At 41.0% G+C, this 1,557-nt stretch overlaps 1 protein-coding gene across 1 annotated transcript; it reads right to left on the bottom strand.

Moving 5' to 3' along the window:
* Nucleotides 1–387: 387 nt before the first annotated feature.
* On the bottom strand, nt 388–1,012 carry LOC133828376 (uncharacterized mitochondrial protein AtMg00820-like). Its single transcript, XM_062258856.1, has 3 exons — nt 997–1,012; nt 780–883; nt 388–690 (listed from the first exon to the last, which is right to left on the bottom strand). The coding sequence occupies exons 1-3, from the start codon at nt 1,010–1,012 to the stop codon at nt 388–390; spliced, it is 423 nt and encodes a 140-aa protein (XP_062114840.1).
* Between the last annotated feature and the right edge of the window lie 545 nt (nt 1,013–1,557).

Raw genomic sequence — 1,557 nt, 5'->3', positions numbered from 1 at the left:
CCCTAAAAAGTACCATAGGGAACCCAAATCTTTCATCTCAAATTCACGAGTCAAGTGCGTTTTCAACTCCGTTATCCCATTCGCATCATCACTGGTGATGATCATATCATCAACATATAAAGAGAGTAAAGTGCGGCCAGAAGAAGTACACCAAATAAAGAGAGCTGAATCATGTGCACTGGGGTGGAAGCCGAGAGAAGTAATCACAATGGAGAATTTTTCAAACCAGGCTCGGGGAGCTTGTTTAAGCCCATAAAGAGCCTTCTTCAATCTGCAAACTTCTCCTGAATTATGAGGAACACCTAGTGGAGGAACCATGTAAACTTCTTCTTGAAGAGTCCCGTTCAAGAAGGCGTTTTTAACGTCCATTTGAGAAATGGACCACTGTCAAGCAGACGCAACAACAATGAGAGTACGAATAGTGGTATGTTTGGAAACTGGAGCGAAATTTTCCTCATAATCCATCCCATACTCCTTATCAAAGCCTTTAGTAACCAAACGAGCTTTGTACCGCTCTACTGACCCATCAGACTTAGTCTTGATCTTGTAAATCCAACGGGAACCAATAGCACGCTTCCCCACAGGAAGAGGAACAATATCCCAAGTACCTGTCTTGTACAACGCAGAGAGTTCTTCAGCCATTGCCTGCTGCCAAAGAGGGTCAAGAATAGCCTCTTTATAGGAAGAGGACTTAGAGAGTTGGTGAATAGAAGTCAAAAAAGAAGAGAAAGAATCAGAATAAGTGGAGTAGACAAAATCAGGTAACTGTGTGGACTTACGAATTCTTTGAAGGTAACGGGAGGAGGAGCAGCATCCACAATCTCATAAGCATCTTGGGTAGTAGTAGGGACAGAAGGGACTTCGACAGGCTGAGAATCGACATCTGCAGAGTTAAGAGTATCAACAGTACAAGAATCAAATGGATCAATATGAGTGGATCAATACGCGCAGTGGAAGCGTGGTGGGCCCATAATCTACAGGTCCCAGGATCGAAACCTGGCTCTGATACCATGATAATTTTGCAAAATAGACAAAAAAAGATTTGAGAGAGAATCAAAAGGGAGGCTAGGTTTTCATTATAACAAAAGAGATGAAAATAAGAGTACAAAAGCAACAAAATATATAGCCAAAATAATGAGAGGCTAAAAGACTAAACTACCCTTACATATTAATAAAACTTATATTATTAACAATCACCATGTATGTCTGGAAAAATTACTTACTCCATAAATCCAAAAAGCTTCCAATGGAGACAACCTTGATCGTGTCTTTGTGATATTCAATTTGAGAGACGATACAAGAATCAACGAATTGGAGGTCCTAAAGCTTGAATTGGAAGGCATGGAATGAAGGTTAAGATAGTATTTTTTTCTCTTGAGATCCCTGAGGTCCTACTCAGCACTGTCATTGTTAACCAAGGTTTGGCAACAAATGCCGAGGTGGGGAGCATGCTGAGGGGGATTTGGATTTCTTCTTATTGGATATGAGATGAATTATTTCGAGTCGATCGATCAAGGATTGCTACTGGAGGCGTCGAGGCTAATCGAAGAAGACTTC

Source organism: Humulus lupulus, chromosome 1 (assembly GCF_963169125.1).
Source record: "Humulus lupulus chromosome 1, drHumLupu1.1, whole genome shotgun sequence".
In the NCBI taxonomy this organism is placed as follows: domain Eukaryota; kingdom Viridiplantae; phylum Streptophyta; class Magnoliopsida; order Rosales; family Cannabaceae; genus Humulus; species Humulus lupulus.
This window is presented reverse-complemented; position numbering and strand designations above follow the sequence as displayed.

Coding starts and splice junctions, on each gene's coding strand:
- LOC133828376 (XM_062258856.1), bottom strand. Junction 691..779: donor CCGTTACCTTCAAAGAATTC/GTAAGTCCACAC, acceptor CAACTCTCTAAG/TCCTCTTCCTATAAAGAGGC.